General features: G+C 42.4%; 1 protein-coding gene across 4 annotated transcripts; it reads left to right on the top strand.

Annotated features, from left to right (window-relative positions):
• The first annotated feature begins 4 nt into the window (after positions 1-4).
• Positions 5-24,799, top strand: LOC139389363 (poly [ADP-ribose] polymerase tankyrase-1). 4 transcript variants are annotated; one of them, XM_071136071.1, is made up of 28 exons: positions 5-510; positions 1,505-1,729; positions 2,124-2,219; positions 2,511-2,547; positions 2,681-2,756; positions 6,143-6,163; positions 7,683-7,777; positions 7,924-7,990; positions 8,133-8,319; positions 11,592-11,713; positions 12,045-12,136; positions 12,321-12,399; positions 12,608-12,779; positions 13,069-13,148; positions 13,293-13,438; positions 13,698-13,863; positions 14,118-14,337; positions 14,703-14,812; positions 15,152-15,340; positions 17,383-17,623; positions 18,147-18,229; positions 18,392-18,512; positions 19,860-19,957; positions 20,750-20,824; positions 21,759-21,864; positions 22,077-22,263; positions 22,467-22,623; positions 22,825-24,799. In XM_071136071.1, exons 1-28 carry the CDS (start codon positions 63-65, stop codon positions 22,909-22,911), a joined length of 3,783 nt encoding a protein of 1,260 aa, XP_070992172.1. In that variant the 5' UTR covers positions 5-62; the 3' UTR covers positions 22,912-24,799. The 4 variants fall into 4 exon arrangements, with proteins under 4 accessions (XP_070992172.1, XP_070992171.1, XP_070992174.1 ...); XM_071136070.1 differs by having other exon boundaries at positions 30-510; positions 21,759-21,866; positions 22,070-22,263; positions 22,825-24,485; XM_071136073.1 differs by lacking the exon at positions 6,143-6,163 and having other exon boundaries at positions 30-510; positions 22,825-24,491.
• The last annotated feature ends 2,904 nt before the right edge of the window (positions 24,800-27,703 follow it).

Raw genomic sequence — 27,703 nt, 5'->3', positions numbered from 1 at the left:
GCCGATTTATCATTCTCGCTTCGCCTCTTTCTCTCTAGCCTGACTTGAGAGCTGCTGCGAAAATGGCGGTGTCTCGTCGCTCATCGCAGCAACAACAGGGCAACCTGCTATCTCCGCCACGAAACGGTTCTCTTTCGGTAAGTCCGCCGGGATCTCCCTCGCTTGATCTTGTGACAGCAACGTTAGTGCCTCCGGATGGTGAGCGTGGATGCAGCACGGGCATGGAGAATCCTTCGGCCTCCCCGGATCTTCAAACCTCGGCCCTCAGCAGTGGGAACAGCACAAGTCCGACCACAACAACCTCCGGCGGGGGGAGTAGTAGTGTCTCGAGCCCGGGTTCAGGAGGCACGACCCCTGGCGACGGTAGTGGGATCGGTGGAGCTTTCAGGGAGCTATTTGAGGCCTGTCGGAATGGAGATGTGTCCCGGGTGAAGAGACTTGTTGACTCGGTGAATGTGAATGCGAAGGACATGGCCGGACGAAAATCTACCCCTCTGCATTTCGCTGCTGGTTAGTTAAGTTAGCGCTAACAAGCTTTGTTTTTGTGTTGTCAGCGCAAGCTGGCAGGTTGGAGTGTTTTCAAACGTCGCATCGTGCTTGTGAAAAATATCAAAATGCTGGTGTGCCACGACGAGAATAGATAACTAGTTATTAGTTAGCGACTATACTGTAACTAATTACGAATGCTAATTTAATTTGCTTATGTTAGTTAGCTAACTACTTTTCCAATATCAAGGCCCATCGAAAACAGCTAGCTTAGTTGGCTAATACTAAAAACAGTTTGGCACACAGACCGATAGGGACAGAAGGCCTCAGTCTCTCAGCCTTCGTTGTTACTAGCTAAACGTAAACAAACGTGCATTTTGGGGTGTTTCTCAAGCTAATCCGTGGTGAACCCCAGAGTGTGTACTTTTTGGTTCCAACCCAGCACTAACATACCTCTGGTTCACTAAATCAATAGTTGGTGATTTGTTGAATCCGTTCTGTTCCAGGGCTGTAACCAAAATATGCATACCCTTTTTGGCATTCTAGAGCAGGGTTTCCCAAACTCTGTCCTGGGGCCAATGCAGGGTGCACTCGTCGTTTTTGCAATAGTATTACACAGCTGACTCAAATAACCAACTCTTCAAGCTTTGATTATTTGAATCAGTAATGTGGTGTTAGGTCAAAAACCAAAACGTGCCTTGATCGCAGGATCGAGTTTGGGAAACCATGTTCAAGAGGAACTGCTAAAAAGTAGTTTGGTTGTTGATATTATGCTCTGTTATTATTATTTTTAAATTTCATAGAACTGACATTACATTTTTTGGGGTAATTTAACCTTTATTTAACTAGGCAAGCCAGTTTAAGGACAAATTCTTATTTACAATGACTGCCAAACCTGGACAATGCTGGGCCAATTGTGCGCCGCCCTATGGGTCTCCCAATCACGGCCATATGTGATACAGCCTGGATTACTGTCACCATGTATGCACTGATCATGTTTTGTCTGTCATTGTGTCAGGTTTTGGCCGGAAGGATGTGGTTGACCACCTCTTACAGACTGGAGCTAATGTGCACGCCAGAGACGATGGTGGCCTCATCCCCCTGCACAATGCCTGCTCCTTTGGCCACGCTGAGGTGGTCAGTCTACTGTTGTGCCAAGGTGCAGACCCCAATGCACGGGACAACTGGAACTACACACCTCTGCATGAGGCAGCCATCAAGGGCAAAATTGACGTGTGCATCGGTAAGGGTGGATGTCAAAAATTAATTGTCTGAAGATGGAGGGTGACATGCACATCCTAAACTTAAGAATACCTGTACTTCAAATACCTGCACATGGAATATTGCCGCTCCCAGTGCCTTGTTACTGCACCCAAATATACAGTTTTGTCTTTCAACACTCTTAAACCCTGGTAATTTGACCAGGAAATGTTATGTTGACAATATTTAATCAATCAAATTTACATCAGCAGATCACAAAGTGCTTATACAAAACCCCAAAAAGCAAGCAATGCAGATGTAGAATTGACTTTACTAAGGTGATTTACTATAGGTATGTTAAAATACTGTAAACTGTGCAAGGTATAAGACTATAATTGAATTAAAATGACACTGTTTCCTATGTCTCCTTCACACAGTGCTTCTCCAGCATGGCGCTGATCCCAACATCCGTAATACGGATGGCAAGTCTGCTCTGGATCTGGCAGACCCCTCCGCCAAGGCTGTGCTCACCGGTGAGTTTCATACAACTACTCCCTTTCAGACAGTTCTCTCCCCCATTACATTGGGTACGTTCCTATGTTGTATATTGTATTTTACATGACTGCAACGACCTGGGCCCGCTTTCCCAAAAGCATCTTAAGGCAAAATGAATATTGGAACCATAGGATCCTATCATTCTAATGATTAACTTAGCCATAAGATGCTTTTGGGAAACAGGGCCCAGGACTGTAACCTTTTATCTGAATCATGGTTTGTCTTGACTTGGAACTCTGTGCTGTTCTAACCTGATATTTTGTATTCAGGTGAGTATAAGAAAGATGAACTCTTGGAAGCGGCAAGGTGAGTATCTTTATCGACTTGTTTCATTGGAGTGATCTGTTTGTAGTATTAGGCTACCTACCACATCTTTAATCATTTTCTAATACAAAATATTTTCTCTCTCTTCTGTTCTCTTATGAACTGTGTGCTACAGGAGTGGCAATGAAGAGAAGCTGATGGCACTATTGACCCCACTAAATGTCAACTGCCATGCCAGTGATGGCCGCAAGGTAAGAAGGATATCGCCTCCACAACATTACATGCCCACACTTTATATTAATGTTGTATAATATTGTAGCATATGCTTGATTTGTTCTAAAGATTGGTGTGACCAATGGCAAGAAAAGTCTGGAGAGAGACTGTGTTTTCAGCCTACATTCCAAAACAGTCACTTGTGTAGGGATTAAAAACACCATCTCATCCTAGGCGGATTATTATATGTAGAACACTATGAAGAGGATTTGTCATTGTATTGGATTTAGGCAGGGGACGCTTTGACTTGAACCAACTTCTGCCCAGGCCATATTCTCTATATACTGTACTGATTTAACAGTGATATCAACACGGGTTTTTCTGATTTTTGACCAAATATTTTCTGTGATTGTAGTTGAAATGTAATCCTTTTCATTGTATATAAATGTATGTTACTCTATTTAACCATTCCCTGTTTTCATTTTGGTACAATGTTTTTGTAAAAAACAACTGTTTAATAGAATATGGATAATTAGTATTTTTGTTCCTACTCCTTCAGTGTTTAGCTATTGCTCCAAATCGATTTTGCAGATTTTCGTAGAAAATATTTGCACTTTTATTTGGGTCCCTCAGTAACCCCTTAATTCTAGTAACACTGATCCTCGGTCTTCTGCACATCAAACATTTGCTATAACCAAGTTGTTGCCAATATCGATCAAATTTTCCTATCAAAGCTGTTATTTGAATATACTAACTTGAAGCTCTCAGATCTTTGTTTTTGAATAGTTGGTCGTGTTTATCACATCATTAATATTCTATCATGTAGTGCAGAGTTTCCCAACCCTCTCCACAGGGTTGTTTTGTTTTAACCCTAAACTGGCACACCTGATTCAATTAGTCAAAGGCTTGATGATTAGTTAACAAATTTAATCAGGTGTGTCAGTTTAGGGTTAAAACAAAAATGTGAAACATCTGGGGGGTGGGGTGAGGACAGGGTTGTTAAACCATGATGTTGTGCAGTGATTCCCAATTCTGGTCCTAGAACTCCCAACAGTAAAAAAATAAAATAATAATATTTGTGGCCCAGGACAAGCACACCTGATACTACTTGTCAACTAATCATCAAGCCCTTGACAAATTGAATCAGGTTTTCAAAAATGTGCTGTTGGGGGTACTCGAGGACCGGAGTTGGGGACATGGATTGTAGCGTGTATATGTTATGTAAATTCAATTTTAGCTTAATGCATTGAATCTCTAGAACTTTCACTGACCACGTTTACATGCACACTAATATCTCATTATTCGGGATACTCATGTATTGTTTGAGTTGACGCATATAAATATCATATCCCGTTGACAATAACCTGAAAAGGCTTGTATCCTGGTTTTGCGAAACCTGGATAAGTTGCTTGGGATTTGCTGATCTTAGGTGGGATACTGTGGCATGTAAACATCTTATCCCATTTACTGTTGTTTTTCACAGTCTGCGCAGGCTTAGTTTCACATTTCATGGGTGTTGGGCGATGTTTTCTTCTCATTGTCAAACAAATCACTTCAAAATGTAGGCTACCTGCAGAATTCGATCAACCATAATTCCATAATTTACTTTGCTGATACTCTGTACTGGACCATATAGCCTACTGGCTATATAGCCTATAAGTTTCTGCTTATAATTTTCAACATTTGGTAGGCCATTTGTTTGTCAACCATAGTTAGATACATGAAGCTTCTTCTCTGTCAACGTATTGCACCAGAAGACTAAATAAAGTAGTGCTCACCAGAATGTCTTGCATCGATAGAATGAATGCATTAGTAACCTGGTTAACATTGGTTAAGTTGTCTGTTTCGTTTTGGAGCTGAGGAGAAAAGACAATAACTTCAAAACACTAAAGATTGGTCTTGTGCAAAATGTCCTAATGTCATCAGTTTGACCGGTTATAAGGAAATGTATAGCTGAGGACTATGAAACACGTTTCCGATAAGACTTCAATTCGTCTTGGGTGCAAATTGTATGTGGTTGAAATACTGTCTGCTTGCATAAGTGTCGAAGATGACACACTCATTCGCATTTTCTCGGGATGCTGAAAGAAATCATATTTTCCTGTTTGAGACAAAATAAACATTTGTTGTTAAAAAAATAAAAATAAACATTATTCTGCAGGAGTTAATAGGATATCACGCTGCATGTGAGGTTATAGTCCTACAGTCCATGTCCATATTTCAGTTACTATTCCATTTAACCCCTATGCATTTAAATTATGAATATTTTGTTCATTCATAGATACAGGGATACTCGTGAGTGGGATATTGAAGGTGAAAGTACACGGCTTATACCGAAAAAGACCTCTAGCGGGATATGAGCTACTATCCAGAATACTGCACATGTGAACATGGTCATGGCTTACTGTCATGAGTGCTTTGTGGTAATAGGATGGTTGTTTAGGATTATTTTCATCTTTGCATTGTTATTAGCTGTTGATTAGTTTAGTGTTTGGATCAGATAATATTGTGTTTCACCAGAGCACTCCTCTCTCTACTCAGGGTGTCATGACTTGACAATTAACTTCAGTCTGAGGAAAGTGTACTTAAAGTCAAGGCTCTACTTTGCATTAGTAATTGTGTAATAGTTTTTGCTCATTTGTAATTGTATTTACCCCTCGTCTTGTTTGGCAGTAGTTTTAATTATTCCGTTTTTCGCCCCCAATGCATTCTCATGAGTAGAGAAGTCATTGCCAAAAAGCTAGAATCCATCTCTGAGTTGGCAAGAAACCATATCTTTCTCATTTTCATCATTTTGAATAATGCATAATCTAGAGTCTATTGGCTAGGATGAGCAGTATTTTTCTGTCATCATAATTCACTCTGGCTAACCTGGTCCCTAAAGTGTATATTTTAAAATCCTACTCATTATTCTTTGACATTTAGATTTTCCAAGCACATTACCTTGTTCCTAACTGACATTTAGGAAATCCTCAACAACAACTAAATGTTATCATAACTGCGTCTCCTCCATCTGTTTTGTTTGGGTTTGTATGAATGGGCCATTTTGTTAAGAAGACTCTTGGGCACACTGTGGTGACAACAAAGCACTCACTCCCTGCGCCTCTGTGTGCCTGTGCCAGTCTGAGGACTTGTGTGGGTGTAGGATAAGCACTTTGGCTTTTCCCGAGGGGCTAACCAGGGAGCCTGTCTGCCTTATTAAGAATACTACGGCGCAACAGTGAGAGTAGTCACATTTCCCTAAAGCTGTGTACTCATTGTACCTGGTGTCACTGAATTTATATGAATGGTTCATTCCGGTGTGTTTCTCACTTCACTTTAAAGGGTGATAGGCTAAAAGTATTATTTTTTGCTGTGAAATAAAAATACTAAAATTGTAATTTTTTGTTTTGTTTTTTGTGACTCTGGCAACATTGTCGATCAGTCAACATCCCAAAAAATGCTGGTAAGTTTCTCGATAACTGCCACCTGATTGTTGCACTGTTGTGATTTGTATTTTTTTTCTTTAATCCATGTTTTATTTGACCAATACGCTGGCTCTCACTTGTAATTGCGCATCATGGAAATGGGTCTACTGGTCACGTTCATATTTCCCACCCCAATGCTCCTGTCCTGTGAATATGTGTGTGGGTGGGTGTATGTGTGCCAGACCTAGGTTTAAATAGTATTTGTTGTCTTTCGAATACATTAGCTGTGCTTGATTTGAGCTTTCCTGCTGCGATGGTACAGATGGAATAGTCCCCAAAGTGGACTACCAAAACCATGCCCATCAAGCACTCCAGCAAGGCTCAATCACATGCTGACAGGTGGGCCAACCTACTATTTGAACCCAGGTCTGGTGTGTGTGTGTGTGTGTGTGGTGGAGGTGAGTAAGTGGTTCTGAGGCCACGGCCCGCTTCGCTCGTTGGTTTTGGAAAGGAGCTCGAATATACCACATTGCCTGCTTTTCCAGAGTGCCACCCTCCCCTTTCTGTACTCCTAACTACTTTACACACTCCCACCTCTGCTAAGTTTCAATCACTTCTTGCTCTTCAATCAATATATTTATTGTAGGACTGTGACTTTTCTGTTTTGGTCACATGTGCATGTCTGGATGCCTGCACCTGCATTTTGTCAATTGATTCTTGTACTATATTGTATGTTTGTGATTTGACACTGTCCGCTTGTCTCGTCTTGAATGGGTCATATTCCTTGGTTGAAGAAAAAATAGAATTCCTCATCTTTAAGTGCTGTGCCGTCGTTGCTGCTCATGCTTTTTGTATTATTCGATTTCTTTCCGTGTGATTGCCTTCATCAAACGTGAATGATATTGTTACGTCTGTCCTGTCTGAGTTGTTCAGTGGTCTTATTTTGTCTTGATACCTACCAGTGCATGAATGCTACTGTTTCTTCCTTTCTGTCCGTGAGGTAAACTGTTGCTAAACTCCTGGGTGGAAAACTTTTCCACGGCTTTGTGTACACTAACATTATTATGCTTGGCTCACATAGGCACCATGTGATTTGGAATGGCCAAACAGATCTACACAACATATTTTTATGAATAAACAGTAGATTCAAACCGTAGCCATCTTTTTAGCCTCCTGTATATTATGTTTAGGAAGGAAGGGGTGTAGTTGAGGGACAAGTCAGATTTCCATTTTTCATAATTTGTTTGAGGTAAGCAAGCGTTAGTGTGCGGCCTAAGAAATATCCTTTAAGATTGATCATCTGAGACATCTGTCAGACTTGCATAGACAGGGCGGTTGAGAACAGGTTGATTTTGTTTTGGGGTGTAATACTCAAGAACCATTCTGAGCTTGCATCCTTCCACCATTCAACTGCAATGAGAACTCAGACCGCTCGTCCATGCTATTTGCTTCCTAGCATAATCAGCCATTCACTCTCTCTGGCTCTCTGAAGGCAGTGTGTCCTGATGTGCATTGACTCTGAGCTCTGTGTGTCTAATGACATGTCCTCTCTTCCAGTCCACCCCACTGCACTTGGCGGCTGGCTACAACCGAGTCCGTATCGTCCAGCTACTGTTGCAGCACGGGGCAGACGTCCATGCCAAGGACAAAGGGTAAGACCAAACTCAATACAGTTCCATTGAAGGCCTGTTTTCCTACACTGTTTCTTTGTCTGAGACCATTCTCAGCTTAGAAGCGTCTCAACCACAGATTCATAGAATACAAGAACTGTTCATTTGAATGACTATCTCTCTGGCAGTGGCCTGGTCCCTCTCCACAACGCCTGCTCCTATGGACACTTTGAGGTCACAGAGCTTCTGCTCAAGGTAAGGGCTCTAAAAGATTCTAGTTCATTTTACAAAATTGATTTCTATTGACCCGCCATTGATGCCCCTTTTAATTAGACAATTGTAGAATGTTGGTTTTATTGATGGAGAACAATTAATAAACTCTCCTGTCTGTCTACAGCATGGAGCGTGTGTGAATGCCATGGACCTGTGGCAGTTCACTCCTCTCCATGAGGCTGCATCTAAGAACCGTGTGGAGGTGTGTTCGCTGCTGCTGAGCCATGGTGCCGACCCCACCCTTCTCAACTGCCACAGCAAGAGCGCCGTGGACATGGCCCCCACCCCCGAACTCAAAGAGAGACTAACCTGTGAGTTCAGTGGGAGACTGGAGAGAACACATGTGCATACATAAGTGCATACATACTTTTTCTTGCCACGGTATGCATGTATGTGAACCCTTTGGAATTACCTGGATTTATGCATAAATTGGTCATCAAATTTGATCTGATCTTCATCTAAGTCACAGCAATAGACACACATAGTGTGCTTACACAAATTTGTGTGTTATTAGTTTATTTTTCTTGTCTATATTGAATACATCATTTAAACATTCACAATGTAGGTTGGAGGAAAGTATGTGAACCCCTAGGCTAATGACAATTTGGATAATTGGAGTCAGTGGTCAGCTAACCTGGAGTCCAATCAATGAGACGATATTGGAGGAGATGTTGGTTAGAGCTGCCTTGCCCTATATAAAAAAAAAAATATTCATTAAAAGCATTGCCTGATGTCAACCATGCCTCGAACAAAAGAGATCTCAGAAGACATAAGATTAAGTATTGTTGACTTGCATAAAGCTGGAAATGGTTATAAAAGTATCTCTAAAAGCCTTGATGTTCATCAGTCCACGGTAAGACAAATGGTCTATAAATGGAGGAAGTTCAGCACTGTTGCTACTCTCCCTAGGAGTGGCCGTCCTGTAAAGATGACTGCAAGATCACAGCACAGAAAGCTCAATGAGGTTAAGAAGAAAATTGAAGAAAACAAGAATGGTGTTCATGGGAGGACAGCACAGAAGAAGCCACTACTGTCCAAAAAATTGCTGTACATTTGAAGTTTGCAAATGTGCACCTGGATGTTCCACACCACTACTTGCAAAATATTCTGTGGACAGATTAAACTACAGTTGAGTTGTTTGTAAGGAACACACAACACTATGCGTGGAGAATAAAAGGTACAGCACACCATCATTTTTTTATATCACCTTTATTTAACCAGGTAGGCTAGTTGAGAACAAGTTCTCATTTACAACAGCGACCTGGCCAAGATAAAGCAAAGACGTTCGACACACACAGTAACAAGAGTTACACATGGAATAAACAAACATACAGTCGAAAAAGTATATATACAGTGTGTTCAAATGAGGTAGGATACGGATGGTAAGAAATAAATAGACCATGATGGCGAAGTAATTACATTATAGTAGTTAAACACTGGAATGGTAGATGTGCAGAAGATGAAGGTGCAAAGGAGCAAGATAAATAAATAAATACAGTATGGGGATGAGGTAGTTGGATGGGCTATTTACAGATGGGCTATGTACAGGTGCAGTGATCTGTGAGCTGCTCTGACAGCTGGTGAGGGAGATATGAGTCTCCAGCTTCAGTGATTTTTGTAGTTCGTTCCAGTCATTGGCAGCAGAGAACTGGAAGGAGAGGCGGCCAAAGGAAGAATTGGCTTTGGGGGTGACCAGTGAGGTATACCTGCCGGAACGCGTGCTACGGGTAGGTGCTGCTATGGTGACCAGTGAGCTGAGATAAGGCGGGGCTTTACCTAGCAGAGACTTGTAGATGACCTGGAGCCAGTGGGTTTTGCAACGAGAGCGTACAGGTCGCAGTGGTGGGTAATATATGGGGCTTTGGTGACAAAACAGATGGCACTGTGATAGACTGCATCCAATTTGTTGAGTAGAGTGTTGGAGGCTATTTTGTAAATTACATCACCGAAGTCAAGGATCGGTAGGATGGTCAGTTTTACGAGGGTATGTTTGGCAGCATGAGGGAAGGATGCTTTGTTGCGAAATAGGAAGCCGAATCGAGATTTAATTTTGGATTGGAGATGCTTAATGTGAGTCTGGAAGGAGAGTTTACAGTCTAACCAGACACCTACAGTGGGGAGAACAAGTATTTGATACACTGCTGATTTTGCAGGTTTTCCTACTTACAAAGCATGTAGTCTGTCATTTTTATCATAGGTACACTTCAACTGTGAGAGACGGAATCTAAAACAAAAATCCAGAAAATCACTTTGTATGATTTTTAAGTAATTATTTTTCATTTTATTGCATGACATAAGTATTTGATCACCTCCCAACCAGTAAGAATTCCGGCTCTCACAGACCTGTTAGTTTCTCTTTAAGAAGCCCTCCTGTTCTCCACTCATTACCAGTATTAACTGCACTTGTTTGAACTCGTTACCTGTATAAAAGACACCTGTCCACACACTCAATCAAACAGACTCCAACCTCTCCACAATGGCCAAGACCAGTGAGCTGTGTAAGGACATCAGGGATAAAATTGTAGGCCTGCACAAGGCTGGGATGGGCTACAGGACAATAGGCAAGCAGCTTGGTGAGAAGGCAACAACTGTTGGCGCAATTATTAGAAAATGGAAGAAGTTCAAGATGACGGTCAATCACCCTCTGTCTGGGGCTCCATGCAAGATCTCACCTCGTGGGGCATCAATGATCCCCGTCCAACCTGACAGAGCTTGAGAGGACCTGCACAGAAGGGAGAAAATTCTCAAATACAGGTGTGCCAAGCATGTAGCGTCATACCCAAGAAGACTCGAGGCTGTAATCGCTGCCAATTGTGCTTGAAACAAAGTACTGAGTAAAAGGTCTGAATACTTATGTGATATTTCAAATCTTTATAAAAATAAAAAAGAATTCTCCCCAATTTCGTGGTATCCAATTGGTCTTGTCTCATCGCTGCAACTCCCGTACGGACTCGGGAGAGGTGAAGGCCATGCATCCTCCGAAATACAACCCAACCAAGCCGCACTGCTTCTTGACACAATGCCCGCTTAACCTGGAAGCCAGCCACACCAATGTGTCTGAGGAAACACCGCACACCTGGCGACCGTGTCAGCGTGCATGCGCACGGCCCGCCACAGGAGAACCTAGAGCGCGATGGGACGAGGACATCCTTGCCGGCCAAACCCTCCCCTAACCCGGACTATGCTGGGCCAATGTGCGCCGCCCGATGGGTCCCCTGGTCGTGGCAGCTGCGACAGAGCCTGGACTCGAACCAGGATCTCTAGTGGCACAGCTAGCAACTGTGATCCAGTGCCTTAGACCACTGCGCCACTCGGGATGCCCTCAGTTCTTTATTTTTGATAAAATCCAGATGATTTCCTTTGTCATTATGGGTTAATGTGTGTAGATTGTGGCATAATACCTTCCAAATGCACTGTATACATGTGCACACTTTTTATACCTGATAATGAAATAAACACTTGTGCACAGACTACTCTCACAATTCATAAACACTATATACAGATGAGAATGTCTGCGTGGGCCCATGGCTTTTCTCACATTTCAATTGAACCTTTTTCATTCAATCTCCTTTCTGCCATCCAGATGAGTTTAAAGGTCATTCACTGCTCCAGGCAGCTCGGGAGGCAGACATGGCCAAGGTGAAGAAGACCCTGGCTCTGGAGATCATCAGCTTCAAACACCCACAGACAAATGAGACAGCCCTGGTGAGATCATCCCTGTTCCTTCTGGCTGATGCTCAATGTCACAGTGCTGACGTCTAACGTTACGTCATAATCAACAGCTATGGATGTCACAAATGGCAATCTATTTCCTATATTAAAAGTAATGGGTCGTGATCAAAAGTAGTGTTCTATATAGGGAATAGGGTGCTATTTTGGACGTAATCCTATGTCTGTCAGAATACATTTGTGTAACATACAGAACCTTGCTCCCTTTGTGACATGCATGACCTAGGATGACCACTATAAAAACAAGCACACAACCTGAAGGCATTCACACAGTGATTTCATTGAAGGTGTTGTCCTTCTGTTTCAGCACTGTGCCGTTGCCTCCCCTCACCCCAAACGGAAGCAGGTGACAGAGCTGCTGCTGCGTAAAGGTGCCAACATCAACGAGAAGAACAAAGAGTAAGACACCATGTCCGTGTTTCCAATAACATTGTATCGGAGGGGTGCCCCCCCCGTCAAAAATAGTTTGGCATCTATTGGTTTCAATTGAGAATGTTGGCTTGTTAAACTGCAGAATGAGAATCCTCTGAGGCTGATTCCAGCACAAGTAAAGTGATACCTCTGTCTCCTCTTCTGTCTGTAGCTTCATGACAGCCCTGCATGTTGCGTCTGAGAAAGCACACAACGACATCCTAGAGGTGCTGCAGAAACATGGAGCCAAGGTACACACTGCAGGCTTCTTCAGTCTCACAAATACCACTTCATTTAATTTATCTTGTCATATCTCTCACTGGCTCACAGCCTCCATATCTGATATTTCATCAAATATTTGTTGGTGAAGTTAAGTGTATCACATTTAGTTTTGAGTCTGTTGCTGTTTGTCACTGACTATTCCCTCTGTCCTTCTCCCTACCCCCTCCATCCCTCCAGGTGAATGCGGTGGACACCCTGGGTCAGACGGCCCTCCACAGGGCAGCCCTGGCGGGCCACATCCAGACATGCAGACTACTGCTGAGCTACGGGGCTGACCCTGCCATCGTCTCCCTGCAGGGCTTCACTGCCTCACAGATGGGCAACGAGGCCGTGCAGCAGATCCTCAATGGTACAGTAGTAGAGCGTCTTGGGTTAAATACAAAGATTCTCTTTTTATATTCTACTCTCTACGTTTGGGTTGACAATGGTACCTGTGTGCATCTAAGATGTTTTATGAACTTCGATGAAAGATGCATTACATACATATGGCCTTTAAATCTAGCCTATGCAGTGATGGTAAGTTTGCAGGATGTATAACAAAGAAATGATTATCGATTATTTTGCCCATAAATATTGCATAGTGCTTTGTCAAATTTCCCAGTATGTTTTATTTCATGATGTTGGTTCATTTCATACAGAAAATGTTCCAACTCGTAACTCTGACGTGGACTACCGGTTTCTGGAAGCCGCTAAGGCTGGAGATTTGGACACTGTGCAGGTAAGCTGATCAGCTACATCGTCTCGGGGTCATGAATTCAATCACGTTACATGCATCAACCATCGCCCTACCATCATGAATCCAAGATGTCTTCCTCTGTCACCTTTGATATTCCGTCTATGTTGTCACGTCTGTGTGTTGTAGCAACTGTGCACTCCTCAGAACGTGAACTGTCGGGATCTGGAGGGTCGTCACTCCACCCCTCTGCACTTTGCTGCAGGCTACAACCGTGTGGCTGTGGTGGAGGACCTGCTACATCATGGAGCTGACGTACACGCTAAAGACAAAGGGTCCGTGTTGTCTTACTAGTCCACCCTACTACCTCTGTCTTCCTTAGGTCTCTGCTGAGACTTTTGCTTTCACTTCAGATAGTCAGCAAAAAGGCTTTCACTTTGTATTGAATAAATATCTTTACATTTGCTTTCATTCTGCATTGACTACCTCTTTATCATTGGATTACATTTTGCATTCAATACATACAATACTTGAAAACTTTAGTCATAGAATTACACATTTACTGGTTTAACTAGTCTTCTGTCTGTCCTGCAGTGGTCTGGTGCCCCTCCACAACGCCTGCTCCTATGGTCACTATGAGGTGGCTGAGCTGCTGGTCAGACACGGGGCATCGGTGAACGTAGCTGACCTCTGGAAATTCACCCCTCTCCACGAGGCTGCTGCCAAGGGCAAATACGAGATCTGCAAACTGCTGCTCAAGGTTAGTCTAGCTGTGCCTTTCATATCAACTCTTCAGAAATGATCAGGTCGCAAAGGCATAAGGCTATATATACTGAGGCAAACGGAAGTATTTATTGTGATAGTTTTTTATAGACTTTGCTCAAAGCACCAAAATGTCTCTGTGTAGCTATGTGTATAGCTAAAAGAGATTTTCAGCGCCAGAACAAAGTATTTAACAGAACATATTTTTTTAAATGTACATTCAAGATTATGTATTTGTGTGTGTTTCTCCAGCATGGAGCAGACCCCACCAAGAAGAACCGTGATGGTAATATGCCTCTGGACATGGTGAAGGATGGAGACACGGACATCCAGGACCTGCTAAGAGGAGACGCTGCCCTGCTGGATGCTGCTAAAAAGGGCTGTCTGGCTCGCGTCCAGAAACTCTGCAGCCCAGAGAACATCAATTGTAGAGACACACAGGGACGCAACTCCACTCCCCTGCACCTTGCAGGTACTGTACCTACCAGAATCAATTCATGGAATCAATCAATCCATTTTCATATTTTTATAAAGCACTTTTTACATCAACAGTTGTCACAAAGTGCTTTACAGTTAGTTACCCAGCCTAAACCTCGAATAGCAAGCAGTGGAATCAATTTATTGAATGGCAAATGTGGAACCCAGACACAAACTTTTACTACCCAAACAGAAGTGGATCCCCTTACATAAAAGAAGGACAGGCAACTCATCAAACCCTGGACACTTTGATCATTTGGAGCTATACTATTACACATTACATTAATTCATTCATGCTTTTTTTGTAAGGTAGACTGCCATGTTTCATGTTGTCATCCGTCTTGTTACCCACCTCTGTAGCTGGCTACAACAACCTGGAGGTGGCGGAGTATCTCCTGGAGCACGGGGCTGATGTCAACGCACAGGACAAAGGAGGCCTCATCCCCCTGCACAACGCTGCCTCCTACGGGGTGAGTCGGCACAAATATTACGCCAGGCCGTGGAAGACATTGTACATGCTGTATGGTTTGACCTAAGGTTTTATAACATAGACAATACATAAATACCTATGCTATGTAACAGCTTGGATGATGACTTAGAAGATATTGTTTGGGTTACAAAACCTTATAGAAAATCTGCACAGCAAATATAAGGACAAAACACCCACACTGTGATGAAAGTGACCTCGTGGAAAGCTTAAGATATGTAACCGTGTGGATGTCATCAGTTTCTGGTCATATCGTGTTATTAATTTTGTCTCATCTGCTACTCCCATCCTCTGCTCCTCTCCTGTCTCTCCTCTCCTACAGCACGTGGACATTGCTGCACTCCTGATAAAGTTCAACACGTGTGTGAATGCTACAGACAAGTGGGCCTTCACCCCCCTCCATGAGGCGGCTCAAAAGGGCCGGACCCAGCTGTGTGCGCTCCTGCTGGCCCACGGAGCAGACCCCACCATGAAGAATCAGGAGGGACAGACGGCACTGGACCTGGCCACGGTAACCCGCCTTGATCTCTTACTGTTAGAGCAGCTAGCAATGCCACAAAATTAAGTGTTGTTTTTTTGCTGTTACTGGCAGACATTTGCTCAAATGGCAAAGGTGCATAAAGATAGGAATTCAGATATGACTCCATCGTTTGAACACTATCCACAGTTTAACTACGGTGTGCAACGTAGTTCTGATTTTATAGGCAGATTGAACCATCAAATTTTTCTCTTTTTTCTAATTGCCGCCGTCTTGGAGCTAGAATTGGGATCATGTACAGTGCATTCGGAAAGTATTCAGACCCTGTGACTTTCAAAAAACAAATGACGTTAACAGCCTTATTCTAAAATGTATCCAATAATTTCCCCCCCTCATCAATCTGCACACAATACCCCATAATGACAAAGAAAAAACAGGTTTGTAGAATGTATTAAAAAATAAAAAACATAACTTATACATAAGTATTCAGACCCTTTGCTATGAGACTTGAAATTGAGCTTGGGTGCATCCTGTTTCCATTGATCATCCTTGATGTTTCTACAACTTGATTGGAGTCCACCTGTGGTAAATTCAATTGATTGGACATGATTTGGAAAGGCACACACCTGTCTATATAAGGTCCCACAGTTGCAAGTGCATGTCAGAGCATAAACCAAGCCATGAGGTCAAAGGAATTGTCCGTAGAGCTCCGAGACATGACTGTGTCGAGACACAGATCTGGGGAAGGGTACCAAAACATTTCTGCAGCATTAAAGGTCCCCAAGAACACAGTGCCCTCCATCATTCTTAAATGGAAGCAGTTTGGAAGCACTAAGACTCTTCCTAGAGCTGGCCGCCCGGCCAAACTGAGCAATCGAGGGAGGTGATCAAGAACCTGATGGTCACTCTGACAGAGCTCCAGAGTTCCTCTGTGAAGATGGGTGAACCTTCCAAAAGGACAACCATCTCTGCAGCACCAATCATTCCTTTATGGTAGAGTGGCCAGATGGAAGCCACTCCTCAGCAAAAAGCAAATGACAGCCCGCTTGGAGTTTGCCAAAAGGCAATGAAAGACACTCAGACCATGAGAAACAAGATTCTCTGGTCTGATGAAACCAAGATGGAACTCTTTGGCCTGCATGCAAAGCATCATCCTGGAGGAAACCTGGCACCATCTCTACGGTGAAGCATGGTGGTGGCAGCATCATACTGTGGGGGTGTTTTTCAGGGACTGGGAGAATAGTCAGGATCGAAGGAAAGATGAACGGAGAAAAGTACAGCGATCCTTGATGAAAACCTGTTCCAGAGCGCTCAGGACCTCAGACTGGAGTGAAGGTTCACCTTCCAACAGGACAACGATCCTAAGCACACAGTCAAGACAATGCAGGAGTGGCTTCGGGACAAGTCTCTGATTGTCCTTGAGTGGCCCAGCCAGAGCCCGGACTTGAACCCGATCGAACATCTCTTGAGAGACCAGCTGAAAATAGCTGTGCAGCGACACTCCCCATCCAACCTGACCGAGCTTGAGAAGAATGGGAGAAACTCCCCAAATACAAGTGTGCCAAGCTTCTAGCGTCATACCCAAGACTTGAGGCTATAATTGCTGCCAAAGGTGCTTCAACAAAGTACTGAGTAAAGGGTCTGAATACTTTTTCATTTTATTTTTATACATTTGCAGACGTTTCTAAAAAACTGTTTTGCTTTGTTGTTATGGTGTATTATGTGTAGATTGAGGATTAAAAAATGTAGATTAAGGCTGTAACGTAACAATGTGGAAAAAGTCAAAGGGTCTGAATACAATCTGAATTCACTGTATACTGTGCTAATGTCCATACAAAAAAAATTGTAACAATACATTTCGGTGAACATGGCAAATGAGCCGTTTGTTATGAGTACATGGGGGACGCCATCTTTATGCACTATATACCATAATATATTCTTACCACTTTTCCCATTTTATATATTTTGACATACTTAGCAGAAACTAGGGATTTGGTCCACAGCCTGAAATTCAAACTTTTAGAACAACCAGCTCTCACATATGGCTTTGCCATCTAATTATGCCCTCCTCTCAGGCTGATGACATCCGGGCTCTGCTGATGGATGCCATGCCCCCAGACGCCCTGCCTAGCTGCTTCAAGCCCCAGGCCACAGTGGTCAGCGCCGGCTCGGTCATCTCCCCGGCCTCCACGCCCTCCTGCCTGTCTGCAGCAAGCAGCATCGACAACCTGGCCGGGCCCCTCAACGAGCTGGGGGCCGCAGGGACCTCCGGGGTGGCCGACGGGGCCACGGGCTCCGATAGGAAGGAGGGAGAATGTGAGTAGAGAGAGAGCCAGGAACGAAACTGGGGCTGGGGTTTTAGCATGAAGCTGATATTCTACCTGTTTTGATATTCTTGTAGATTCAACAGCTCCGTCAACAGCTTTGACTAACTGGTGGAAGTCTAACATGCTGACTAGACCAGGCACTGGTGTGCGCCTAGTTTTTGTTTTCTAGTCTCTCCTCCTTCAATCTTCTGACTTTATATTGGTTGGCAACCAATTTAAGGTGCATTACCACCACCAACTGGACTGGAGTGTGAATCTCAGTTCATCTTTCAATCACCCATATGGATATATGCTCCTAAAAACCAATGAGGAAATGGGAGAGGCGGGACTTGCAGCGCATCAAGCGTCACAAATAGAACTAAGTTCTATTTTGGCTCGTGGCTATGCAGACATGTGTGTGTGAGCAGTTTGGATAAAATGATTGAATAACATGTGGTCAGCATGTAAGTCAATACAGATGACTCAATGTGGCCCATTCATTTCACATATTGAATCTGCTCTTTGTATTCCAGTGGCAATGTTGGACATGAACATCAGTCAGTTCTTGAAGAGCTTGGGTCTGGAGCATCTGAGGGACATCTTTGAGAGAGAACAGGCGAGTGTTTTAATGATTGAGTTTTATACTATATCGTAACTTTATTTAATAGAGCATCTAATTAGTCTGACTTTTCATGTCTTTTTCCCACTCTTGAAGTAGCTGTTATCATGACACAGTTTAGGATCCCTGCTCTGTACTGAATGTCCTGTTCTCTCCCAGATCTCTCTGGATGTGCTGGCTGACATGGGTCATGAGGAGCTGAAGGAGATTGGGATCAACGCCTACGGCCACCGACACAAACTCATCAAGGGAGTGGAGAGGCTGCTGGGAGGACAACAAGGTCTGGACCAATATTCCCTCAAAAGATATTCCCTCAAAAGATACATTTCAGGTCTGCTGAGCGCAAACTTGAACGTTGTGAAAATTCTGTGCAACTTCCAGCGCACATTTACTGTGAACACTGAGGCTGTACCTGCTTTAAGTTATAGTTTTAACAATGGCCAAGTAGGCTACTGTGGCTATTTGATCATAATGTAAGCCTACCAGAGTGGAGACAAACAATGGAGAAAATACACCCCATAACATTTTAACATGGAAATGGCTGTTCTATCATTCAGCCAACAGCCAATATGTGGTGTTCAATGTAGTCCTACATTCCATGAGACTTTTGAAAAAAACATGCAGTGCTTGACATTAACCTGTTTATCCACCTGTCCTTCAGACAAGGAGGTGACTGAAAAGGTTGTTTGATGCAAGAAACCACTTTACAAAATAAAATGCATTATTATTCCCATACCCTTTATTACAGCGAATCAGACAAATTATGCTACCTACCCTCTGCCTATTGGCTCCTTAACTTATTCAAGCATGTCTCAAAATACAACACTGCCCCTTAACATAAAAAAAAGCTTTTTACCTGACTTGCTTTTCAAAGTTTTGTGCTCTTGCAGGAAGAAATCACTCCCCTCACTAACTAGCAAAAGATATGAACAAAATGTGCACACGTGACTACATGCAGGTCCTGCTTTGATCTCAAAGCAAGCACATCTTCTCACGACCGCTCATGCTGTAAATGGTCCAGATCCATATATGGCAATGGTCTATTTGCATATAGGTCTACTGCAGCTCTGATTGGTTACGCTGCACCGGGCTGTCTTGTGCATCAATGCAATAGAATCCTACTCCGATGCGTTCTGCCTACAACATTTCTTGCATAGTTTTGCATACAAAGTCTCTCATAGTTTGTTTTGTTGCGGTATGTTGCATTTAAAGTGGCTAATATTGTGTTGATTTGATCATAATTTCCACAGTAAAGGAAAACATTGATAGTGTTAACTAACAGAGAAAACTCTAGAAAATTGAGTGAAGTTCAATCTTGTGCTTCTCTCCGTGGGCTGATATTTTTATTTTTTTTGTGCGGCAGTCTCGGAGCTACTGCGCGAGGGAACATCGGTCAGGACATTCCCGAGAAATCTCTGAGGAGCTGATGTGGCTTTTCCCATTTATTGCTGCCTCAAATACTTAGACTATTCCTCCAATTCCTGGAAAGGAGATTCTCTATTGAAAGTTATTTTTAGTCCAGGACTAGGCCTAATATACGTGTGGGAAACTCACCCTGAAAGTATAGGTAGGAAGCCAACCCAATATGTAACCAAGTTTATTTACAGGTTATTTGTTTGTTCTCCAGGTGCCAACCCATACCTAACATTCCACTGTGCCAACCAGGGCACGGTCCTCATTGACCTTGCCCCTGATGACAAGGAGGGACAATCAGTAGAGGAGGAGGTGGGTACACCCATACAGAGAGAGATACACTGAGTGTACAAAACATTAGGAACACCTGCTCTTTCCATGAGACTGACCAGGTGAATCCAGGTGAAAGCTATGTTTAATTATTGATGTCACTTGTTAAATCCACTTTAATCAGTGCAGATGAAGGGTAGGAGACGGGTTAAAGAAGGATTTTCAAGCCCTGAGACAATTAAGACATGGATTGTGTTTGTGTGCCATTCAGAGGGTGAATGGGTAAGACAAAAGATTTGAACGTCATATGGTAGTAGGTGCCAGGCACACTTGTTTGAGTGTGTCAAGAACTGCAACACTGCAGGGTTTTTCACGCTCAGCAGTTTCCTGTGTGTATCATGAATGGTCCACCACCCAAAGGACATTCAGCGAACTTGACACAACAGTGGGAAGCATTGGAGTCAACATCGGCCAGCATCTCTGTGGAATGCTTTTGACACCTTGTAGAGTCCATGCTCCAACAAATTGAGCCTGTTCTGAGGGCAAAAGGGGGTGCCACTCAATATTAGGAAGGTGTTCCTAATATTATGTATATGTACGTACGTATTCTATTTGATTCTGTGAGTTGACCTCATCACACTCTGGTCTGAATGCTGATAAAATCGGAGCCTTTGACAACACTGATCCACAGCATCGTAATGAAGCTGAGTGACGGTTCTGTACCAACTGTCGCTCAGGGGTGAAAGAGTACCATGTTTGGAGAAATCTAATAATTCTGTGATAAAAAAAAACTGTTAAGACATTTCATGTTTGTTTTTCTTCTCTCTGCTCCAGATGCAAAGTACCATCCGAGAACACAGGGATGGAGGCAACGCAGGAGGGGTGTTCAGCAGATACAACATCATTAAGGTCTGCTTTACATTATATTACAGTACTACACGCTCTACTCTACATTTACTCATAGGATGGATCTCTTTGAGATATATAAAAAAGATCTGTTATTTTACCAGGTAAGTTGACTGAGAACACGTTCTCATTTACAGCAACGACCTGGGGAATAGTTACAGGGGAGAGGAGGGGGAAGAATGAGCCAATTGTAAACTGGGGATTCTTAGGTGACCGTGATGGTTTGAGGGCCAGATTGTGAATTTAGCCAGGACACCAGGGTTAACACCCCTACTCTTACAATAAGTGCCATGGGATCTTTTAATGACCTCAGTCAGGACACCCGTTTAACGACCCATCCGAAAGACGGCACCCTACACAGGGCAGTGTCCCCAATCAATTTTTTAGACCAGAGGAAAGAGTGCCTACTAGCCCTCCAACACCACTTCCAGCAGCATCTGGTCTCCCATCCAGGAACTGATCAGGACCAACCCTGCTTAGCTTCAGAAGCAAACCAGCAGTGGTATGCAGGGTGGTATGCTGCTGGCTTTAGAAATATACCCATATCTTCAATTTGATACCATCCTCGATCAGTTATAGGTTGTTAAGAATGCACTATGGCAGGGGTCGGCAGCAGGCGGACCAAAACTTGCCTGCAAGTGGATACATATTTATTTTTTATGTTAAAATAAGAGATGTGTTCGTGATGTAATTACTGTTATTTTCAAATTGTCTCTTTTTGGGCTTAGTTGTGGTCAGTTTGCAGTGTACAAATTTATTATAATTATGTTCTGGCCCCGATCATCCACTCCGACAAAAATCAGCATCGGGCTGAATCTAGTTGCCTACCCCTGCACAATGGTTTCAGGAATTTTGATCCCATCTTTTGAAAAGGAAGGAAGATTAGAAGTTATTAGTATTGCGGCTATAGTTGATTCCTGTCTGTGTGTCCATGCAGATCCAGAAGGTGGTCAATAAGAAACTGCGAGAGCGATACACACACCGCCAGAAGGAGATCTCCGATGAGAACCATAACCACCACAATGAGCGCATGCTCTTCCATGGTAACAAGACATATTCCATAATCATATTACAACCTGTTCTTTAAAAAAAAAAGTTTTTTTAACCACGCTCCTTATTTCAACAACAAAAATGTCTTAACTGATTATCACTAGAGAAATGTTAACCCTGTGTCATTATTTTTTTATTTTTACAAATATCAATTTCAATCGTATTATTTCACATTGTTCTTGTTTCATGTCTTTTGGTTCTCCAGGTTCTCCGTTCATAAATGCCATCATCCACAAAGGCTTTGACGAGCGGCATGCATACATTGGAGGGATGTTTGGAGCAGGGATCTACTTTGCTGAGAACTCCTCTAAGAGTAACCAGTATGTGTATGGCATCGGGGGTGGCACCGGGTGCCCCACTCACAAAGACCGCTCCTGTTACCTGTGCCACAGGTGAGACATGATTGATGGAAAGAACACATATTTAGGTGAATTGAGGGTTTACTGCTATTACTCATGAATAGACTGTTGCCAAACTAGTGGCTCTCTCTCAATCAATTAATCCATCAATCAATCACAGCTTTCTTCAGAGCTATGATAATTGTGAAACCTCATTACTGAACCATTATTTGACCCCTGTTCTCCGTGACTTCCAGGCAGATGTTATTCTGCCGTGTGACCCTGGGGAAGTCCTTCCTCCAGTTCAGTGCCATGAAGATGGCCCACGCCCCCCCTGGACACCACTCTGTGATTGGTCGGCCCAGCGTCAACGGCCTGGCCTACGCAGAGTACGTAATCTACAGAGGGGAGCAGGTGAGACTTAAATTGAATACTATTTTATTTATCCCCTCAAAGGCAAGTCCAGGCAGAAGTTTTACAAATTAGGGGCTGGTTTCCCAGACACAGATTTGAGCCTAGACCTGGACTAAAGCATCCACAATGGAAAATTTGCTTTGAAATCCAGTACTTATTATTTGCTCTTATTGCTCTTCACTGTCTCATGTTTGTTGGCAGGCCTACCCAGAGTATCTCATCACCTATCAGATCCTTAAGCCGGAGAGCACAGCCACGTCTGCTGCAGGAGAGGATCAGAAGTCCTAGTCCTGCGCCACCAGACCAATCTCTCTCACACACACACACACACACACATATATATATATTCTCCTGACCCACAACATTATTGTAAAGCCTAAACCTTTTTCAGACTGAGTTCCATTCTTCTTGTCCAGTAACTGTAAACTGGACAGATTACATTAAATATACTGTAATATATTATGAAATGTACTGTAATATATTTATGCAATAAGGCCCGAGGAGGTGTGGTATATGTCCAATATACCACAGTTAAGGCCTGTTCTTAAGCACAACGCAAAGCAGAGTGCCTGAATACAGCCCTTAGCCGTGGTATATTGGCCATATACCACAAACCCAGAGGTGCCTTATTGCTATTATAAACTGGTTACCAACCTAATTAAAGCAGTACAAATGTGTCATACCCGTGGTATACGGTCTGATATGCCATGACTTTCAACTAATCAGGATTCAGGGCTCAAACTACCCAGTTTATAATTAAGCAGTAAGGCACGAGGGGGTTTGGCATATGGCCAAAATACCTAGGCTCTTAAGCATGATGCAAAGCAGAGTGACTGAATACAGCCCTTAGCCGTGGTATATTTGCCATATACCACAAACCCCCAAGGTGCCTTATTGCTATTATAAACTGGTTACCAACCTAATTAAAGCAGTACAAATGTGTCATACCCGTGGTATACGGTCTGATATACCACGCTTTCAGCCAATCAGCATTCGGGGCTCCGAATCACCCAGTTTATAATATGAAATTAACTGTCGTATATTATCTCCTGCTTGTGGTGATAGTCTTTCAGTTTCCTTTGCATTGGCTGCATGTATAGACAGGCGCATGTATGGCCAATATCGGGTGTGGGATCCCCACTAGCTACCCTTGGAGAGGGGGTTGTAGAGATTCACTCTCATCTGCCCTGCAGTGTCAGAATCATTGGCTACCATTCTCACCTAATCATGCCTTGTGACTTGGAGAATCACCTATTTTCAACCCTGTTGTTCTCAACCAGTCTGTAACCCCTGTAATACTGCCCCCCGCCCACCATCCTTACATGCATACATACATAATGTATAGCCGTAGAATAGTTTATGAGATTTGTGATTTATAATGATGCAGATTACACTAGTACCACATGGATTACTCAATATTATTAATAGGATTGTTTTTCTTAACTCTTCTTGAATTGCCTTACTACATGCCTGAGGTATATTCCAGATAAAGCAAGAGAACCGTAGAATTAGGATGAGGAATTCTAATTCTGAGGAGAACACGCATGATTTGGAAGAGAACAGTTATCTACTCTGACATATTATTTGTTGTACAAGAAATGTGAACTCCACAACCCGGATTGCCATGGTCTTATTCATGGACTTCTTCAAATTCATGAGTAAAGATTTGCACTTTTAAATAGATACTATTTAAGTTATTTGACATTAATTGCAAATGTTATGGTAAAAAAAAAAATGTATGTACAGGTTGTGTAAATGGATGTGTATAGCTGTTTAACAATGTCATTTGGAGTTTATTGTAAATTAAGTCTAAATTCCTTTCTGGCCTTGATTCTCTTTACTTTTTTGAATAAATGTTGTCCATGTAAGAGCAGTTTGTTGGACATTTTGTTTTCATGTTGGCTCTGATTATTTTCTACAGCTGGTAAGATAATAATATGCAATTAGTATAGCCAAACATGTTACATGTTAATGATGTATGAAAAAGTTAAACATGATTTAGTAGTAGAGAAAAGTAATTACTGATAATGCTTTTAAAAGCACTGAATTTGAAAGGTGTATGAGGTATGGATACCTTGAAAGAAATACAGAAAATCCCAACCGCTTGATCAGTTCAACCTCTGATTATTAGTTATTACAGCTCCATAGATCAAATAAAGTCATACATAACAAGAAACAAGTCTATGTTTTAACTAGAACCATTACTAAATAATAGCTACTGGACTTTAGTTTTCTGCAATGAGCGTTCTGTTTCAGTCGAGTGGAGATCAACTTGTACTCGGTCACTGTGGCTGGTGCTGGAGTAGAGACTATGGTTAGAGTACTGGCTGGTCTCTCTAGGATTATGAAAGGCTGTACTCCAATAGTCGGAGATACAGAGAATCTGTTTACATACTATTGATTCAGGGAATAGGGATTCAAGTTGTTGGGAAACCGGTTATAGATGTTATCCATGGTGTACATAGGCTTAGGGTATGAGGGTTGGTTCCAATGGTTCCTCACTGCTGACCCACCCATCTGTGTCCGTGTAATACTTAGATCCTGGAACATCAATAGTTAGGGGTTGGGGTCACTAATGAGAATGTAAAACCAAATATAATGCCATGAAAAGCAATATTTTTCAAAAACGGTTCTTAAAGTAAAATCCTTCAAACACAACCAATATTTGGCCACGCTAGTGCAATAAAACACTGTTTACCTCATAGCTCAAACTTGGATACAGATTAATATAATAAAGACATTCAATCTGGTTATCATGTATATTTTCACTTACTGGAACTGCCAAACAAAGGTATAAAGAACCAAGCAGCAAAATTAAGGTATTCACATCGGACGTTCACCTGTCAGACAATGATTGTTCATTCATAGATATGACTAGTTTTGCTAACCTAACTTGTGCATTTAAATGCATTTCCAATCACAAAGCAAAATCAAGCATGCCACGCATAAATAATATAATAAAATCAAAAGTAATTAAAAACTGATAAATGGTCCTCATATCAAAAGCTTTTTTATTTATTTATTTTTTTACCTTTGAATGTGTATTTAGGTTTCTCTCGCAGACTCCTGAGGAGTTATATTTCTGATATACCAATACACTTCTACCATTTTCAAAACAATGTATGGCCTTTGAGCCAATCAAAATAGCACACACCTACAGATGAAGTCGGAAGTTTACATACACTTAGGCTGGAGTCATTAAAACTCGTTTTTCAACCACTCCACAAATTTCTTGTTAACAAACTAAAGTTTTGGCAAGTCGGTTGTGCATGACACAAGTCATTTTTCCAACAATTGTTTACAGACAGATTATTTCACTTATAATTCACTGTTTCACAATTCCAGTGGGTCAGAAGTTTACATACACTAAGTTGACTGTGCCTTTAAACAGCTTGGAACATTTCAGAAAACGATGTCATGGCTTTAGAAGCTTCTGATAGGCTAATTGACATCATTTGAGTAAATTGGAGGTGTACCTGTGGATGTATTTCAAGGCCTGCCTATTGCCTATTTGCTTGACATCATGGGAAAATAAAAAGAAATCAGCCAAGACCTCAAAAAAAATGTAGACCACAAGTCTGGTTCATCCTTGGGAGCAATTTCCAAATGCCTGAAGGTACCACGTTCATCTGTACAAACAATAGTACCCAAGTATAAACACCATGGGACCATGCAGCCGTCATACTGGTCAGGAAGGCGACGCGTTCTGTCTCCTAGAGATGAACGTACTATGGTGCAAAAAGTACAAATCAATCCCAGAACAACAGCAAAGGACCTTGTGAAGATGCTGGAGGAAACAGGTACAAAAGTATCTATATCCACAGTAAAACGAGTCCTATATCGACGTAACCTGAAAGGCCACTTCGCAAGGAAGAAGCCACTGCTCCAAACCCTACGCCTTGCAACTGCACATGGGGACAAAGATTGTACTTTTTGGAGAAATGTCCTCTGGTCTGATGAAACACAAATAGGACTGTTTGGCCATAATGACCATCGTTCTGTTTGGAGGAAAAAGGGGGAGGCTTGCAAGCCCGAAGAACACCATCCCAACCGTGAAGCACGGGGGTGGCAGCATCATGCTGTGGGGGTGCTTTGCTGCAGGAGGGACTGGTGCACTTCACAAAATAGATGGCATCATGAGGTATGAAAACTATGTGGATATATTGAAGCAACATCTCAAGACATCAGTCAGGAAGTTAAAGCTTGGTCATAAATGGTTCTTCCAAATGGACAATGACCCCAAGCATACTTCCAAAGTTCTGGCAAATTGGCTTAAGGACAACAACAACAAGTCAAGGTATTGGAGTGGCCATCACAAAGCCCTGACCTCAATCCTATAGAAAATGTGTGGCCAGAACTGAAAAGGCGTGTGCGAGCAAGGAGGCCTTGCCAACCTGACTCAGTTACACCAGCTCTGTCAGGAGGAATGGGCCAAAATTCACCTAATTTAGTGTGGGAAGCTTGTGGAAGGCTACCTGACACGTTTGACCCAAGTTAAACAATTTAAAGGCAATGCTACCAAATACTAATTGAGTGTATGTAAACTTCTGACTCACCGGGAATGTGATGGAATAATAAAAGCTGAAATAAAGCATTCTCTCTATTATTCTGACATTTCACATTCTTAAAATAAAGTGGTGATCCTAACTGACCTAAAAACAGGGAATTTTAACTAGGATTAAATGTCAGGAATTGTGAAACTGAGTGTAAATGTATTTGGCTAAGGTGTATGTAAATTTCAGACTAAAACTGTTCCACATCTACACGGGTGTTATCAGAGTTCTTGTGTTGACTTGTTATATTTCTAATTAACTTTAGATTTATAACTCCACAAATAAGTTTGTCTAATGAAGATGGAATTTACAACATGCAAAAACCATTCCCCACATTGGTATCTTGGTGTAACAGGTACTACCCAACTGTTTTATGTCACCATCCTCTAAATTAAGATTTATGTCAACCTCTTTAGCGTCCAGAATTTGTGCCAGATGAAGCTGGGAAACTGTTTCATGAGTTAGATTTTTTTATGCTACGAAGAAATGTAGTAGGCAAGAGTAAAAGTCGCTGGAGTTTTACGTCG

Source organism: Oncorhynchus clarkii, chromosome 30 (genome assembly GCF_045791955.1).
Source record: "Oncorhynchus clarkii lewisi isolate Uvic-CL-2024 chromosome 30, UVic_Ocla_1.0, whole genome shotgun sequence".
NCBI lineage: Eukaryota > Metazoa > Chordata > Actinopteri > Salmoniformes > Salmonidae > Oncorhynchus > Oncorhynchus clarkii.
The sequence above is the reverse complement of the archived record's forward strand: the minus strand, read 5'-3'. Positions and strand labels throughout refer to the sequence as shown.

Excerpts from the sequence above, each read along its gene's own strand:
- LOC139389363 (XM_071136070.1), top strand. The coding sequence starts at position 63 with ATGGCGGTGTCTCGTCGCTCATCGCAGCAACAACAGGGCAACCTGCTA. Across the intron at positions 2,757-6,142 it reads ATGCCAGTGATGGCCGCAAG|TCAACATCCCAAAAAATGCT; the intron begins GTAAGAAGGATA and ends ATTGTCGATCAG. Across the intron at positions 14,813-15,151 it reads ACAACGCTGCCTCCTACGGG|CACGTGGACATTGCTGCACT; the intron begins GTGAGTCGGCAC and ends CCTCTCCTACAG.